General features: G+C 40.7%; 3 protein-coding genes across 6 annotated transcripts in view; 2 read left to right on the forward strand and 1 right to left on the reverse strand.

Moving 5' to 3' along the window:
• The window catches only part of MCUB (mitochondrial calcium uniporter dominant negative subunit beta), a 49,045-nt gene extending 46,188 nt beyond the window's left edge, over positions 1 to 2,857 (forward strand). For both annotated transcript variants that reach the window (XM_039379903.1, XM_027736468.2), the window contains 3 exons: positions 29 to 232; positions 1,564 to 1,680; positions 2,644 to 2,857. In XM_039379903.1, the coding sequence (XP_039235837.1) occupies positions 29 to 232; positions 1,564 to 1,680; positions 2,644 to 2,721 (399 nt within the window). In that variant the 3' untranslated portion in view covers positions 2,722 to 2,857. The remainder of the gene's footprint in view (positions 1 to 28; positions 233 to 1,563; positions 1,681 to 2,643) is intronic.
• A 1,851-nt stretch (positions 2,858 to 4,708) lies between these two features.
• Positions 4,709 to 13,831, reverse strand: CASP6 (caspase 6). The gene is made up of 8 exons (XM_027736510.2): positions 13,741 to 13,831; positions 12,400 to 12,441; positions 11,684 to 11,726; positions 9,472 to 9,618; positions 8,965 to 9,041; positions 8,363 to 8,538; positions 6,121 to 6,277; positions 4,709 to 5,531 (listed from the first exon to the last, which is right to left on the reverse strand). The coding sequence occupies exons 1-8, from the start codon at positions 13,763 to 13,765 to the stop codon at positions 5,293 to 5,295; spliced, it is 906 nt and encodes a 301-aa protein (XP_027592311.1). The 5' UTR covers positions 13,766 to 13,831; the 3' UTR covers positions 4,709 to 5,292.
• LOC113995983 (neural Wiskott-Aldrich syndrome protein-like) lies at positions 13,213 to 15,787 on the forward strand. 3 transcript variants are annotated; one of them, XR_005563017.1, is made up of 3 exons: positions 13,213 to 14,088; positions 15,024 to 15,092; positions 15,717 to 15,787. XR_005563017.1 is itself a non-coding variant. In XM_039379882.1 (2 exons), exon 1 carries the CDS (start codon positions 13,286 to 13,288, stop codon positions 14,048 to 14,050), a length of 765 nt encoding a protein of 254 aa, XP_039235816.1. In that variant the 5' UTR covers positions 13,213 to 13,285; the 3' UTR covers positions 14,051 to 14,088; positions 15,024 to 15,485. The 3 variants fall into 3 exon arrangements, 2 of the variants coding, with proteins under 2 accessions (XP_039235816.1, XP_039235818.1); XM_039379882.1 differs by lacking the exon at positions 15,717 to 15,787 and having other exon boundaries at positions 15,024 to 15,485; XM_039379884.1 differs by lacking the exons at positions 15,024 to 15,092; positions 15,717 to 15,787 and adding an exon at positions 14,228 to 14,324.
• Positions 15,788 to 15,796: the final 9 nt, after the last annotated feature.

The raw sequence follows: 15,796 nt of genomic DNA on the forward strand, positions 1-15,796 counted from the left end.
TCATGTTTGCTATATTTCTTTTCCTTAGATGAAAGCCAGAATCATAAACAGTGCAGATGCAAAAACCTCCAGGCTTCTATGGGTTGGCTTAGCTCTGATGTCAACTCAAGGGGGAGCGTTGGCGTGGCTCACGTGGTGGGTCTATTCGTGGGACATCATGGAGCCAGTCACGTACTTCATCACTTATGGGACTGCCATGGCTTTCTATGCCTACTTTGTTCTTACTAAGCAAGTAAGTCCTTTTCTTGTAGTGTCTGGAATAGTGAAAAGAAGGAAAACTGACTCTGAAAATCACAATGTTTGGGCTCTGATGAAAATAGAATTTAGTAAGTAGCCTTGACATCAGACAAGGACTTGTTTGATCCGTAATGGGGCTGGATACAAACATTACATGATGCAAAATCAATCCAGGTGCTGTTACACATGAACTGCAGAGCATAGCTACTATCTGTAAGATTTCATAATCTAGGGAATAAGAAGTGATGAAAGAAGTCTCTCCTTTAAAATATTTGTGGACCACTTTGCATAGTAAATGGAACCTTGCTCATTGCTGTAAAGGGAGAGCAACTGCTAGTGCTGTGACAGTTTGTGAACGCTGCCTTACAGAAGAACATCACTGAACAGCAGCTTTTATTTGCTGGAGTTTATGTCTAAACAGTGCAGGGTACCAAACCATTTGGAACTCTGGCAGTTGCATTACTAAAATATGCCTTATTTAGTGCCTGAAAAAAAGCTGTTGCTTTGTTCTTCATAATCTGACTGCTTTTCTGTGACTTTGAATGAATGGAGGTAAATCTAGGACAACTGAAGTGGAGCAGGAAGCAGCCATTGTGTAGAAGAACAAAAGCTTGCTCAGATCTTAACTGACCTTCACAATACAGACTTGTGAGACTTCTGTTTCTTTTTCCTATTTTAGCTCTGTACTTTACTCTCAAAGTAGGCATATTGATGTCAAACTTTCTGTGATGCAAACCTTTTATTGTGGAGGTGTTGTGGAAGAGTAGCCAACACTTTCTTCCATAATATCAGTGGATCTATAGACCTTGTAAGACACTAGGTTCATTGAATGAGAAAGGGGGATATGTCTGTTTTTATGAAGAGCTGGCTCTAAATGTGAGTTTTATTCCTTCTCACTGTGTTTTAAGAAGGGCTAAGGCATTCCTAATTTTTGTAAGTGAGTAGATAAAGAGATTACTACTTGGCTCTTTTGAAGAGCTGCTGGTGCCATAAGACTTTCAAATAAGTCTGTGAGAAACAGTACGTGAACTTCCTCTGACTCCCTGAAGGTTGTGTCTGTTTACTCCAGTGGCTCCAGTCATGAAGATCATGCTATGTCGTTATTACAATTGAAAATTCCTTCAGACATGATAGAAATTATTCCAACCATGTGTCTAAAAAGCCCTTATGACCTGTAATAGTATAGCTTCATGTGTAGCCTCTTTACAGAAGATAGGTGTGTGTTGAACTAGATAAATATTCCTGAAACAGGCTGAATTTCTAATCTTCTGACCTCTACTCAGTTTTCTTGATAACCCCAAATATATGTCCCCCTTCCTTCCCCAGGACTACATTTACCCTCATGCCAAGGACAGGCAGTTTCTCCACTACTTCTATCGGAAATCCAAAAAACAGCATTTTAATGTGGAACGATACAACAAGCTCAAAGACGACCTAGCAGAGGTATTTAAACACAGTCCTTGAATAATGTGGTAGCTTCTGGCTTAAGACTTTCTCAGTAAACTCTTAGCTAACAGAAAATTGACCTCAAGGTTTGCTACTTACATTCAAAACAGTGTACTGTTTATCAGCCAGTTTCAGCTGTTCAGATAACCATTCAGTGTTTGCCATTGACATAAAACTACTCCAGTAAATCATCAGAAAGGGAGACCTTCATTAATTTATTTTAAAACAAGTAAGTCAGTTCATCAGCCTATTTTCTGCATATTCTAATTAATGTTGCATTTTTTAACCATTTTAATAGACTAACTGCATTGCTTCTGGACACAGTATTTTTGCTGCACTGCTGTGGTAACAGAGTCTCTTCCCTTCCTTGGAAGGAGATTGTCTTGCAGAGTTCAGCATTTGACATCATAATCCTATTCCTTAGGTAAAAGGCTTAGTTTTACAGAATATGAGCAACTGGATGGAAATTGTGTGTACGTAGGAGAAACTTTTTGGCCTTCATGACAAAGTCTAGCAGATCTCTCACTCCTCTGTTCTCACTCTTCCATCCCATCTTGCCAGCCCTGTGTTCAGTGTCTTGTAAAAGAAAAGGGGAACTAATTTTAGTTCAAAACCCATAGTTCAAGGTGTAATTTCATGAGCCACATATGACATAAAGCTAAAGTTTGATGCTTTTTCAGTGGCTTGTGAGTATGAACTTTGTGATTTCAGGAAAATAATACTTTGGGGTGCAGGTGAGTGGGTTGACGGCAGGATTCATGCTTCTCTCTGGAGACTGGCTGAATGCCCTCAGCAGGTTTGTAAATGTTCAGCATCCTCCCTTTGATTTGCTTGGTTTCTTGCCTAAGACCAGTGCCTTGTGAGAAGACAAATGTGTGAAAGAGGAGAAAACAGAGGGCTGCAGAAGGATGAACTCTCACTCTTTCAATAATAAACTCTCACTCTTCCTTGCATTCGCAGGCAGAAGAATCCCTGAGGCGTCTGCGCCAACCTCTGCACCTGAGGCTTCCCATCCAGGAAATCAATGACAAGGACTAACTTTGGTTTTGTATATATTGGAGTTGCCCTTTCAAAGCTGATATGAACATTTAATTGAAATTGAAACTGGGCATTTTTGACCACTATAGTTTTGAAAGTTGCATTAAATATCTATTAAAATGATATGGTCACTTGATGATTTTGGTTTGTTTTATTTATTTTATTTTTTTTTTTTCAAAATCTTCAAGATATTTTTCAAATTTCATTAGTACAATGGAGGCATTCTGACTGCTGGTAAAATGACAGAGATGCTTTACAGAACAAAGGCTGTCTTTTTAGTACCATGTACTATGAGCAGTTGCTCACAGAATTCTTCTTGCATTGAGTATTAAGGATTCTTTTCCCTAGCTCTTTGCATTGACTGTTGGTGTAACACCACTGATGAAGGTTAGACTTGATCTACAGGTAAGCTTTTTTTAGTAAATATTGCTAGAAGAACAAGGCATCTCAATATAAAATCATTTATGTTGCACTTTATTGAAAAAATTATCAAAATATTCAAACATACATGATTTATGTAAAGCTTAAAAGTAGACATAGTAAGATTTAACATATGTGTTTCGGACCATAGACTGAACTAAAGCAGAGGCAGTAAATCAATTATTTTATCCCCAGGAAAGTGGATTAAGACATTTTGCTCAGTTTGAGTTCTCCATTGTCCCTCAGGGTTAAGTGTATGTACCAATAATATATAAAAAAACCAACACCAAAAAACCAAAGAAAAGAAATATTCACTTCTAGGCAGTATCAGTCAGTGTCACTGCAATTGCTGATGCAGCAGTAGTAACAATCCTATGGTGACTATCACTTGTATGTACACGATGACAGAGTATGGCTGATCTTCTCCAGAGCCAAGAGGAGGAAGAAGCTGATCCAACACCAAGGTCTGAAGTATGAAGGTTTGCATAGGTTATATTTTGCAGAGCTGCCTAGAGATGTCTAGCAGCTTTAGCTTTAGAGGTATGTACAGGGCAAGCTTACCCAAAGTCAAGCTAAGGTCTCATTTCACCACTGCTTGCTTTTCTCCTGAGGATTCAAAGCACCAGCAAGCTGTAATTGTGCCCCAAACGTAAATGATTGTTATAGGTTATAAACCCAGGAGTGGAATTTTTCTTCCCCTGCTCTGGCTGTGGGAAGAATGGAGTTCGAATAGGGAGGGGAAGGAGTTTGGGATTTCGGTAGCTGGCCCGGCTCACGGGGGGAGTTGCTGGCCGCCCTCACACAGGACAGGTCAGCTTTTGCTGAGCTCTCGCTCTGGGACAGAGGCGGGGGAGGGTCTTGCGTGCGTGCTTTTGGAGAGAAGGCCTGGAGACCGGTCTTTCTGGCTTCCCGCCCTGGTCAGCCCTGACTGCTGGCCTTGACTTGCGGGCGGGCTGTCTTTGTCTCCGGCCCGGACCTGCTGCGTTCTCATCGGAGAGTTTTTGTGCTCACCGGGAGAAGAAAGGACGAGTCTTGAGACACCGTCATCTGAGGACAACAGTGAGTTTTGTGGGGGTGAACTGTTTTCCTTTCCCCCTTTCTTCCACTGGGGGAAGGGTCCCCATTTTCTTTTTGGCTTCTCCCGCGATCCGAGACACCCCCAGACCCCCTTCCCACGTGGTGACCGCCAGAGCCCGACAGCGCCCCCTGCAGGCCAACACAGAGACCTGCAGGCCCTGCACCTCCAGTGACCCAACAGCGCCCCCTGCCGGCCGGGATTAGAGCTGCGCTAAAGACAGAGAAGTATTCAGACTTTTTTTTTCTTTTGTTTGAAGGGGACTTCTGGGCACAGGACTATTGTTTAGTTGTTTTTATGTTCTGTTACTGTTCTTGCCAACATACATATATCTTTTAATAAAGGGGTGTTATTTCTTCCTTTTTTTCCCACACTTCCTCGATTAAAGCCCCTTAATTTTTTGAATTTACAATTGCTGAGAGGAGTTTGGTCTGTCTTATAACTCATCCTCTTTAGCAAACATTCCAGTCTCTTCAAACTGAGACAATGATGTTCAAGTAAAAAGAAACCCTTTATTAATTAACCCTATTTAATTAACCGTATGTTAATGCTACAACTGTACTCAAGGAATTAAATTCCTTTTTAGTGCTGAGAGAAAATAATTAAAAAATGTCCAAAAAGCTCAATAAAGCCACAAAAATTGCAACGTGGATGCTGCTTCCACAAATCTAAAAAGATACCCTACAAACTTATTCCCTATAAAGTGTGCTCTTGAAGCAAGATAAGTTAATCTAATGCAACATTAGAAATGTTTTGGAAGTAGTAAAATGTGCCATAGTTAGATGGCAATTAAGCAAAAGGCTTTTTACAAAAAAGTAATCTAGATACCAATTTCAATAAAATCTGAGCACCTTCTATAGAGTTTTGGACCAGTCAGCTTTTCCCAAATTCCCTGAGCTGTAATACTAGCTTTAAAATTGCTTTAAGATTTTAGAATCTATTATGTATACAAACTATAATGTTTGATTCCAGTGATTTTGCGAACAATCTTGTAGAGTATTAGTTTCCTGAACTAAGATGGTGTTTTCATTTCTGCAGCAAGTAGTAGTTAATGGTCATCGTTGTTAAATAACAATCTACTTAGCTTTTGGATGAAAATACAATTTTTTAGTTAACATTGAGGCAAAACAAGGAATCTGTTTTTTTCCTATAGCATTACTGTCTCTGCACACATCCACTTTGCGGTAAGATACTTTCCTGTTAACGACAGTAAGAAGCTCTGTGAACTCCAAGGAAGACCCGTGCTTCCGAAGCGTTTCACACAGATCTTGAATGTACCAGGAGCCATTTACAGTCTCACGATGAGAATAGTAGCCTAATGTAGAACAGAAACATAAAATAATATCTGAATGTAAGTAGTGATGACTCTTGGAAAAATATTTATGAGAGTCACTGTTCGCTACCATCCATAAGGGATTACTAATGGGTATAAATCTTACTTTGCCAATTATGTAATTTCACTGGAAACTGTAGATGGGAAATGGCTTTGAGATCACTTATAGTGCTCAGCTAAGAGGAATGTGATTCAGGGATTGGTAGCTTACAGGACTGTATCTGCACATTACAAGAGAGCAGATGGGAGTGAGGATAAGAGAGAACAGCCATACAGTGCAGGGAAAGTTATAAGCCACCAGAATCCTACAATCGTGGAATAGAAGGGAATGTGTGCTATCAGCAGACAGCTCAGTAGGAAGATTGATGAGAATGTTTGTTTCTGTTTGGCAAATTAACTGCAACCTTGATAGTTTATTTTCACTTTTCCTTTAACACGTAAGGTTCTTTCAGACAAGTTGTCACTTATCAGACATGTAAAACAGATGACCTGGAACTGCTCTCATTTTTTTGACAGCAAAATGAAGAATGAGTGAAGTTTTAGACACTGGATGTAAAATATTAGAACTTACCCTGCGCTACAGAGTAGCACATGATAAAGTCTGCACCAGCGGGCAGAGTATAGACACCAGCTGCATCCACTTCAGTCTCATTGACAGTGGATTCGTTGCTACTGTCTGTTGAATCATGAGCAATAACTGGATCATCATGTTTATCACCTCGACATGCCTGTTGGTGAGAAGTATTGTTAGGTTTCCACCTTTGCCAAAGTCACCTATGTTTAACGTGATACTTCTGAAGTTAACCAGAGGGGACTTCAGTTAGGTGTTCCACATTACCGTGAGTCTGGATCATAAAGACCCATTTACTTCTCTGTCAGTTAAAATATTGGTGATGAAGTCCATTGAAAGCTCTGAGATGATCTCAGAATCACTAAGACTGGACTTAAAATCACCTAGTCCAACCGCCAAGGTCTGCTCTACAGCAGGCTATCCAGGACAATGTGCAGTCAGCTTTCAAGTATCTTCATAGATGGAGACTCCACAATCTGTCTGGGTGACTTCTTCCAGTGTTTGACCACCCTCCCAGTGAAAAAGTGTTCTCTTGTGTTGAGATGGAATTTTGTATGTTTTAATTCATTCCGGTTGCCTCTTGTCCTGTCACTTGAGCACCACTGAAAAGAGCCTGTCTCCCTCTTATTTATTCCCTCGCACCAGATGTTTATAACATTGATAAGGTTCCCCTGAGGCATCTCCTCCAAAGCTGAACAGTCCCAGCTCTCTCAGCCTCTCTTCCTATGAGAGATACTCCAGTCTCTTAATCATCTTTGTGGTCTTTTGCAGGACTCACTTCAATAAGTCTGTATTTTTCTTGTACTGGAAAACCCAGAACTGGACACAGTACTTCAGATGCAGCCTCACCAGTGCTGAGTAGAGAGGAAGAATTGCCTCCCTGAGACCTGCTGGCAAGCAGGCAGCATTGAATTAATGTTCCGAGCACAGCCATCATTACATGCTGTCACACTTCTGCTCTTAGTTGTCTCAAATGTGTTAGATGAGGGATGGTTTTTTTGTGAGAAGTCAGTAAGTGAGCCCAGTATTGTCAGTGATGCAGGAAGGCTACACATGGAGCATAAGGTGAGAACACGGTCAAAAGATAAAAAGTAAGAAGCATTACTTATGAACTACCACTAAAAAGAGAAAACACAAAAAAAATCTTTACAGTGATGAAGTTTCATATGGCTGTTTCCTCTAATTTCCAAAGGTAAATGCTGTGCCAGTTGTTCTATAAAAGAACTCAGCTGATGAACTAAGTTAATTAGCATTTTGATGAGTATATGTTATAGATATTTCCAAGTATTACTTAAAATTGAAATATGAAAATATTTTTCCATGTTTGGTTCCAGGTTAAAAATAATAAAGGAAACCTGCATGACTCCTAATGAAAGATGAATTAATGATGTGCTGATTCTTGCAGCAGCCCTGTGCCTAAGGAAGCTTTCATTTGGAAAAAGAAAAAAGATAATACTTAGGATTACTCTGTAAACAACTACAATTACAATCTGCTGAAGGCCAGGTTCATATATGAGTTTGCTCTGGATAAGCCCTGCATGATCCCATGACTTTGCTTTGAACAAGAGGCTTGAACAGAGACCTTCTGAGGCGCCTCTCAGCTTGCATTATGCCATGAACTAAGATGTGAAACAGGAGGTTACATATGGGCTTTATTTGACCACTTATCACAAAAAGTATTTTTGAGACAATAAATCCTTAAATTGATTCTTAGAGTCTACAGAGATGCCAGGTATTGGTCATAAACAAAAAAAAAAATCACTACCACCACAAAAACCAACCAAGTAGTCCAGAAAAAAAGAAAACAACCAAACAGAAAACCAAAACACAAACCCCAGCTTCAGTAAGGATCAGTTAAAGGGACTTGCCTAGAAGGAAGCAATGAAGATAGAGGTTTGATAGCCTTCTACAGTCTAGTGAGGTGTGAGCAGTAGGAACTGAGCTGAGACCTTCCCCAAAAATATGGCACTGCCTTCTCTCCCATTAAATATACACTGACAGTCAATCTGACATGGGCTTGATTTGTGTTTCTCTTCATAAAATTACTTACTAAATACAGCTATAATCATGATATTAACACTAGTGTACATACAGGTTTCTTAAAAAAGAAGACTCCTTGTCTGAAATGTCTTTAAGGAAAAATTTCCCTTGTGGAAAGACTGCATCAGGAAAACTGACATCTGTATTGCAGGAAGACACAGGTCAGTGTTAAGTCCACTGAATTCAGAAACAGACATCTTACCTGAATGATAAATATCTTTGGTTTTCCTACTAGACTCCGGCACTTGTCTCCTCTGAACATGTCTGTGATTGTCTCAATTTTGATTTTGGCATCATATGCGTAAACATGATCATTCTCGCCATGACTCAGGAACACACAAACAAAGCAGTCAGCATTACTGTGGTCATCCAGAGAGGCTGAAATAGTCAAAATGACTAAACAGTCATCCTGAGGTTTAAAAAACATTGTACATTTGTATAATTTTTAATCCCTGATCAGTCCTTTTCAAATGAAAGCTATTTTCAGATAGAAGAATACTGCAGATTTGAAGGTGCATTGATTCAACATGGCTGAAGGGCCACTAAATGTAAAAAGAAGAATGTTAACAACTTCTCCCAGCAGCAAGTACTTTCTTTCATCTTTTAGTGACTTCCTTAGTTCTTCCACACAAGTTTCCCTTAGACTGCAATAATCTGCAATCTAACCTTTAAGTCCTTCTAATATTAAAGAACTTCCTTGTGCACAAAAACTGCTTTAAGTTAGATAAATAGAGAGAATGGAAGAAAAGATACCTGGAAATTCTGCTACAAATAGTTAGACATAATCACTGTATAGTCTCCTACCTTCATAAATTTCCTGCAGCACGCCTTCTGCTTTCAGATCATCAAAAACTCTGACTTCAAATCCAAGGTCTGTCAAACTATTATTAAAACACATCAGTATTAGTACAAGTCTTGCTCAAATTATATGTCAGTTGCTTTCCCTCTCAGAGAATAAATATTCATGTTTATGCATTATTTATGAAAAAAAACAACAAACTAAAGTTGATTTTGAACTCAAACTAGTGTCAAGTACAGGTCTAATACCTCAAGTTACTTCAAAGAGTTTGCCCAAAGAAAGCTCTGGACTCACTGAAATCATAGCACTTGTGCCAGCAGTTTCTGTGATGTAGGGAATGTGCCCTAAAGCTTTTTCATTACAGCTTTCTGTACCAAAGTTGCAGAGATGCTTATGTCTACAAAATCTTTTGGCCTCTACTTAAAACACAAGATTTAGGTAACTGCTTATTTGACTATGATTTCTGAAGTTTAGATTTTTTTAAGGATGAGCAGAGAAACCAAGTTTCTTACCTGCGTTTCAGATTGTTTCTGTCTGCCAAAGTCCCACGTCTGTCTGGCATTTTTAAATGCCAAAAAAAGTGTTCATGATTGAAGATTAATGCAATTCCTCTTCTTTGATGGTTCATTTTGTACTGCACTGCAGGATCATGTGTTTGCCTGTTGCCAGAGGTGGAAAACATTCTTGATAAATGAGTCAGTGGCTAATTGAATTAACTTCCTGTATTTCCACAAGGTAAGAATTTTTAATTGACTAGAGATTTGGAGGAGCCAATTTCAGAAGACAAGACCTCAAAATGCAGAATATTTTAGGAAGACCCAAAATCGCTAGGTCTTTTTTAAAAGCTTGGGCATGTTAAGGGAATCAGTAAAAACAAGTGTTGGGTGTTTACTGTGACTCCACCAGATAGATTGAACAGTTTCTCTGCAAGGTATTTGTGTTTTCTCTCCTCAGGAGGCTGTCTCATTAGTAACACAGTAACATGTATAATGGTGCACTTTAGGCATGGCTCCAATTCTCCATGTTATGTGTTCTGCTAAATATTATTTTAGCATAATTGGATAGTACACATGTACTTATTTGGAACTGTAGCTGTCTGCGGTTTGCTTCAAGTTCTTCTAAGTAAATCAAGTGCTACATCATAAGTAATAGACTATAAACGGATGGTGATGAGGTGCTAAGAGTAGTGTATCTTGCAAAAGGAGAACAAATGTTTATTGTTTACCCTAAGAAAATGAAAACTATGATAATACAACTGTTCATCTAAGTTTTTAGCAACCAGCCAACAAAATCTGAAGGCTGAAGGGCAGAGGTGTTCTAGAGGACAGAATAAATGACCTACCCAGCTTCTAAGTAGAGGACTATATCATAGCAACAAAAGCATGGAGTACCTGTGTGTTTGGGAGTAGCATTCAGCAGTGTTATTGGTTTACAAGCAAAACACAATATAGAAGTGTGTAACAGCATGCTCTGGACTTGGTTGTGGACCCACAGTCATGCCAACACTTGGATCCAGAAGATCGTTTCCAAATGTTGACATGGCTGTGTTTTGGGAGACAAAGCAGACCATCTTTCTGCTTCTGAAGACAGTAACTGGTGCAGAAAATGAAAACTAAAACACTTCTGGTGACACCACTGGTAATGGACAAGGACAGAACAGGTGTACAGAATGACAGTCCAGGTCATGCTGCCCTAGGAATGGCTCTAGTCAGAGCCATTCTGCCATGTTACTGTTTTTTTCCTGCTATAGAATATTCAGATTTGGTGCAATTAGTGGAAGAAATTGGCTAGAATATTTGCCTGCAGACACTACTTAAAGATCACAGTTTGTCAGCAAAATGCTTCATTTCGCAACAAAGTTATAGTTATAGTTAACTGTTTCTGTTTCTCCACCTCATTATGAGAAACTCCTTAATGAAACATCTTTTGGTAATGACTACATAAGAATTCAGAGAACAGGAATTTTGGATGACTGTTTAAAGTCTGGGGGTTTCAACAGTGTTGGTTGGATAACAAGTATAAGAAGTTGGGTGCTTTATCACACTCTCCCCAGTTTGAGTACTTAACATGATAAAATGCAAAGATTATAAACTTTAGCCTTGTAATTATGAATGGTATTTTACCTGTGCCAGTACCACAATTTATTCAGATTTTGGCAATTTCTCTTCCATAGGATTTGGCTAGATGCATGGCTGGTAGGGATTTTGGGCAGTTAGGTCCCTGGATCCTGTGAATGACCATTAAAGGATGATTCCCTACATAGTTCTTTCTCTGCTCAGTTGTATTCACTGAATGGCTGAGGCAAATAGAGTTATCAGGCAGGTAGTTTCCTGTTTTCAGGGCTAGAAGATGTTGCAAGGTGGAATAGGAAAAATCAATGGAATCGCTATCCCATGGTCTCTTTTCCTCTCCTTCTAGAGGAATATATTCTTGTGCTACATTCTATTACCTGGTCTGTCCAATTGTTCCTTAGATTGTGATGGTATTTTTGCCACAGTCTCTGCACATTGCCTACCATAAAACGAGTCCACTCCTAATAGTCCCTTCCACATGCCTTAACAATAAGGGCGCTTCTGCATCTGGTGTAGCTAAAACTAGAAATGTGTTCTGTAAGTTGGTGGAGTTGAATTGAATAATTCCATCATGTTCTTAAAAAAATCAGAAAACCCTGCATTCAATGATTTCAATGCCATGGGCCATCTCTGTCTGCCACCAGAACTTTACCTTGTATCGAACGCATCTACTTCTGTGATGTTCTGATTTCCATCTGTTAGAGATCAAAAAGTGATTTAGCTGCAAAATCATTCATTGAACAGAAACAATTTGAATTTATGCATCCAGCCTTAAAGTTTAGCTGTTCATGTGAACCAAAAGCTCCTTTACACATCAGGTAAGTAGGCATGCAGCTAAACAGCTTCGTTAGCATTTGTCCGCACCCACAGCTTTTGGAGGCTGTTCTGAAAGTTCTGACTCTCACATTGTGAATTTTAGATGGTCAAGATGTGCGTATTTTCTATCTATCTGTCTATAATTCAGAGATCATGCTTTTATATAATTAACTTGCTGGCTGTATTTTTTAAAAGAGTCTCTAAATAGTTACGATGTTATATTATTTAAAAATACACTACCGTTTCTTTTATTAGCAATGATGCTTTTATTAGTAATGCTGCTAATTCAAAGCTGAGCATTCTCTTAGAGGCTGGATGTAGCACATGAGTCACAATAGTAGTGTAACAGTATGTATAGCTAATGCCAGCGGACATAAAGGTAACAGTGTGGGAACAATGGGGAATGTGCACATCTTGGGAGTGTGCAGAACTACAGACCTGCAGATGGTTAGGCCAAAATATTTATTCCTTTCGCTTAACCAGTGGGCTATAAAATCACAACTTCTACTGGTGGAGACTAACACATTATGAAAACTATATACTATACTATACCTGTAGTAGATAATATAGGTCTGCTATCCAACTGGACGTGGCCTGCAATTAGAAGAGGAGTCACATACACATATATTTTACAAACTGCTTTGTATATACAGCATTACCTTTTCATATCTGTTTTTCACATGTTATTAAACTCTTTTGCAAAACTAACATAGCTCTGTGTTGATAGAGGAGAAAAGTTCATAAAGACACCAGAATAAACTTGCAGAAATCTGGACTTGGCTTTAGAAGCTTAATGTTGAAGACAACAGCACGGGAAAGTAGAGGGGTGGCTCAAAGGACTAAGTGTTACTCTTTACATTTGAGCTTCCCACTGGCAAATATCAATCAGCTGTGGCGTCTTACAGTTACCACTCCTATACTGAATGCACAAAAAAAAGCTATTTCTTTTGCTTGAAACATAACATGGAGGTCAGACTAATGATAGAATTGCTAAAAAAATGAGTGTTGATAGAACTGCAACAACACCTGTGCCTGTGTTGATAACAGGAAGGCAGAAATCTTAGAGTGCATCTGCATGTTAAATTTACACTGTATTTTTGCATATGTAACTGAGATATGGTTTATGCTTTTGTCTTTACCTAAGGAGAGAGGGGGGCAAGGCACTCCCCCAAAAACAGATCATAAAATGTTATCAGACTATAGCAGAAAATACTGTAATGTGGACAGAGGAAGAACAGAATTCCTGGGCCGAAGGAAACTAGGGAAATACGGTTTTCCTGTTATTCAGATTCTGTGTAGTCAGTTCCTAGTCTGTAGCTTTTCAATGCCACTCTCATATTGCAGCTTCATTCAAGTAAACACTACTTGAATTACTATGATTCATGAGAAGTGTTCTGCTTGTCTTACACAGCCTTGTTCTAAAAGCTGATTGCTCTCAATGGGACTACTTGTCTTAGATCTCTCCTTGCTTCAGAGGAATCAAAAATCAGGTATGCACCTAACCCCCGCAGTTTTGCTGCCCTCTCTTCCCTTGAACTCCTCTTACACATCGGCGATCTTCCCCCTTCCCTCGCCCTGCGGCGGGACTTTCCCTTCCGCAGGGTGCGCTGGACTTTACGTGCAGATCCATTTCCGTGCACATTTATTTCCTCGTCGGCCGCCGCCGTCTTGGGCTCCTCACGTCCCACCTTCCCCGTTCCCTTCCTCCTCCGGACGGAAGGGAGCGAAGGCCCCGCTCCCCACGAGCGCCGGCAGAGCCCTCCGGGCAGCGCTGCCACGCCACGGTGCCCGTGGGACCCCTCTCCCCCCAGCCCCTCGCAGGCACCCCGGCATCCCGCTGGCTCCGGCCGGAGCCCGCACCCACCCGCCGCGCCTTCCCCGCCGCCCACCCACCTGCCGGCCGCTCCGGCCCCGACATGACCGCAGACAAAGGAACTGCTGCTGGAGCCGAGCCGAGCCGAGCCGAGCCGAGCCGTGTCCTTCCTTCCCGTGCCGTGCCGGGGTCGGCCCGCCCCCTCCGCACGGGGGCGGGCGTTTGTCGCCCTTGGCTCCGGCCGCCGCCTCCGCAAAAAACGGGGCGAGTGACGGGGGAAGTGTCCGTCGGGCGGGACGCGGCCGGGAGAGCCGAAGGGTGATGTGTAAAGGTGTGCCCTGCGTTACCTGCGCTCCTGTGACGGGCATCTCAGCGGCCTTCCTTGGGTAACTGCACCGCCGTAGACAAAATTATCGTCCTGAAACGTGGTGAGAAGCTCCTTTATTTATTGAGATTTTTCAAAACTGCCCTCAAGGCCCCCTTACGGGGAGCTTTCCTTTCCTGTAAAACTCCTGCTCCTCAAAATGCATTTTCTCTATTCTTACATCACCTCTCTGACGATTTCAGAACTGTGAGGAGTGTGACGAGATATTGAAGAGAATGCCGAGGTATCTTAACAAGTGCCGATGATATTCCCAACGAGTTAATTATATGGACTTACTGTTCGCTGGATCAGTTGCATAAGACACAAGTCTCTAAACTAAAGCCAATGACAAAAATTTCTTCTCTATAAGAGCTTTACAGTTTTGTACAGTGGAGGGAATCTGAATTTTCTATCCAGCCTGTTTCTAGGCAGGGTCAAGGATAAACTCATGTGCAAATATGCACTTAGAGATTGCTGCTACAAGCACAAAAGCAGGCGGATCTAGAGTGGGATTTTAAGCATTTTTACCCAGTCCATTTGGTTTGGTTTTCCACAGGTTTCTTGCATGGGTAAATCTTTTAGACAAGATGTGTCCCTTTTGGTTGAAGAAGCCTACCATTGCTTATTTTTCCCCTTGTTTGGACTTGTTACCTTCAGTCTGCCAGTAGGCAGCTGGATCAAGATAAAATAGTTGCTTAAATTGGCTTTGTGTTTACTTTAGTTAGAACATGATACTATTGTAAGAGTTTTGCATCTTCCACTGTGTAACATTTAGACTCCTATCAAGCAGATTCATTCTTTTTTTGCAATTTCTAATCCCAGCTCTCTCAGCCCATGCTAGAGAATCCTGTGTGAAGTAGCAGCTGTAGAACCTTAATCTAGGACTTTGTAAGAGCTTTGTGTTCAGCAGTTTGAACTCGTATCAGCCATGTTCCTCAGTCCAACAGTTTGCTCAGATCATAACAAGACAAACTTTTTCTCTGCTTTGTTTTGCTGCAGGCTAAGAGCCGTCAGACACCATGTTCAGATGACTCACCAGTAACTTGATTGCAATGTATGAAGCCTCAGGTAGCGTTTGGCCGGTGTGTGTTATATGCAAGTTTTTTGTTATACATGCCTATACGTGTTTTGAAACGTTTTGAAACGCTTTCAGATTGTTGCAGTAGCTCCACCATAAGTGGGTAGTTTTTGGAAAAAGCATTATGGATGGATTAGAACTGCAGTCGGAAGAAGGAAGTTTGATTGTGCTCACCGCCCTGCAATGTATGCCCAGCCAGTTCCCAGGCAGTGATAAGTGCTACTCCCTGGCCAACTGCCCTTCCCACCCCCCCAGTTTTATCATTTAGCATGATTCCATATGGTGTGGGGATATCCCTTGGGTCAACTGGAGTCAGCTGTCCTGGCTGTGTCCCCTTCCAACTTCTTGTGCACTTCCAGCCTCCTCCCTGGCAGGGCAGTATGAGAAGCTGTGTGTTATCAACAATATTCTCATCCTAAATCCAAAACACAGTATTGTATCTGCTACCAGGAAGAAAATTAACTATTCCAGCTAAAACCAGGACAAGCATTACATTTTTTACATATATATATAAAATCATATATATATATAAAAATGTAAGTTAATTCTGGGGGTGATACCCCTAAAATGAAGGCTAGCTGTGGTCTGCAAAATGCATTTTGTATCATTTGCAGGTAAATATAATCCAGGATTTCTGCTACAGGAAAAACTTGCACAAAGTAAAGACTCCGTGGAAAAAGTTAAATGCTTTCTG

Source organism: Pipra filicauda, unplaced genomic scaffold, assembly GCF_003945595.2.
Source record: "Pipra filicauda isolate LSUMZ 115617 unplaced genomic scaffold, ASM394559v2 scaffold17_size4572894_pilon, whole genome shotgun sequence".
In the NCBI taxonomy this organism is placed as follows: Eukaryota; Metazoa; Chordata; class Aves; order Passeriformes; family Pipridae; genus Pipra; species Pipra filicauda.